The sequence below is a fragment of the Tupaia chinensis genome, unplaced genomic scaffold (assembly GCF_000334495.1).
Source record: "Tupaia chinensis unplaced genomic scaffold, TupChi_1.0 Scaffold000101_1, whole genome shotgun sequence".
In the NCBI taxonomy this organism is placed as follows: Eukaryota; Metazoa; Chordata; class Mammalia; order Scandentia; family Tupaiidae; genus Tupaia; species Tupaia belangeri.
The window spans coordinates 870,171-872,029 of record NW_006159565.1 but is presented as its reverse complement, the minus strand read 5'-3'; the positions used below and the strand labels follow the sequence as shown (position 1 = coordinate 872,029).

General features: G+C 36.2%; 1 protein-coding gene across 1 annotated transcript in view; it reads right to left on the bottom strand.

Moving 5' to 3' along the window:
• Positions 1–1,859, bottom strand: part of SDK1 (sidekick cell adhesion molecule 1) — a 731,734-nt gene that overhangs the window by 194,238 nt on the left and 535,637 nt on the right. Inside the window, exon 19 of the mRNA XM_006143594.1 lies at positions 1,468–1,583. Within this exon, the coding sequence (XP_006143656.1) occupies positions 1,468–1,583 (116 nt within the window). The remainder of the gene's footprint in view (positions 1–1,467; positions 1,584–1,859) is intronic.

Genomic DNA, 1,859 nt, shown 5'->3' with positions numbered 1-1,859 from the left:
CTTTTTCTCTTAATTTTTATTTATAGAGTATATATATATATATATATATATATATATATATATATATATAATAAAGACGACACTATCTGTTAAATGAGTATCATGAAACAAACACAAATATTTTTCCAAATGAACACCTACTCTGACTCAATAAAAGTTCAAGTCTCAATAGGAACAATCTTAATTATTTATAATTTACATTACACTAGTTTCTTGAAAAGGATTTTAGGAGATTAGAATTTTAAAGAGGTAAAGTATATATTCCAAAGAAATATTTTGGCAATATTATGTATGTGTGTGTGAGTTTTAATTCCTTTGACACAAAACATTTCTAGGATTAATTAGGTTTGAAAGTTGACATGCTGCAGGCCACCTCATGTGTTTATGAAGATCAAACTGACAACACAGCCATCAAATGAACACTGCGGTCTCACCAATAAGACTTGACAGGACAGTCAAGGAAGCAGAATTATCTAGGCTGATCAAGAAGATTTTCTGACTTTAGATCCCTCTGAGGAAAAGAAAAGGCAGGGCAAATTTCTAGCTACATCTGCCTTTCCTGCAGACAAATAAGTCTTTTAGTAAGTTAAATCAAAATGGAAAAAAATGACCATGTGTCTGAGAAAATGATACTCTGAATCTGAAACTAGGAAGCATTGAAACAAAGTAGATGGAATTCTTTCCCTGTAAAGATCTTCCATGAGTTTATCTACCATTAAAGAAGATTAGTAATTATGTCATAGATGAGATTTAGGTGAGCTTCCAAATCCAACCAGTAGAAGTTACACAAACTACATTTTTGAAAACTACATCTAAGCACATCTACAAAGGTAACATACTCTGCTAACGCTGAAAGAAATTGAATGGTTGGAATTTGTCTGTTTCTACTTCAGTTCAGGTAGGTTCCCTGAAGCAACTGGTCTTATTTCTTTAAACAGAACTCTCCCTAAAGCAGAAAGGGGTATCTGTTTGTGGGTGTGTGTGTGGGAGATACATAAATATCATTACTTGAAATAAATGTCACTTAAGGACATCCAGGGCCCTTTGCTCTAAGTCTATGTTCTTCTGAGAGGACTCCCCCTCCAAGAAGTGATTTGTATAAATGCTGATTCTAATCAACTGAGATAAGGATCTCATTGGCCATTTAAAAATGAACAGCCTTACCCAAAAGAAAATTTTCTCCTTGTTTTGAAAAACTAAAATGCACCCACAAAGACATACATCAATTCAATGTAAACTAGAAAGAAAAAAAAAGAAACTGCTCTCTTATATATGAACCATCCTCTCAATAATCAATGATTTGAGCTTCTGAACCAATATACCTGATTGTAAGACCTTGGATAAGTGTTGTTCCCAACAATGTAAGATGCTATCTATCCTGACATCATGGATTCTTGATGAAATGGTATCACAAGATTGTTATAGGCCAAGACAACCACTCAAAATCTCTAAACTGAGGCCATGTACCTTGTATCCCTGGTTGATGCCATTGATAAACTGCTGAGGTGGAGGGTTCCACAGGAATTGAATGGTCGTGGAGTTCACAGCTTCCGTCTGCACATTCTGAGGGGGCGCAGTAGGCACTGTTTCAGGGCAGTAGTTGAAGACAGCAAAACAAACAGTTGGAGGCACAGTGGGGAGGAGAGATGAAAAAGAGACCCTTAGGTGCCACTCACAACTCACAGGCAATTATGGCACTGAGAACAGGGAAGTGTGATGAATGTTTTTGAAGCTAACAGTGTCATTACAGAGAAAGACAATAGGGCTATTTCTCTTTCTGTTGGAGAATTCTATTTTTCCCTTTCCTTCCTTCCTTCCTTCCTTCCTTCCTTCCTTCCTTCCTTCCTTCCTTCCTTCCT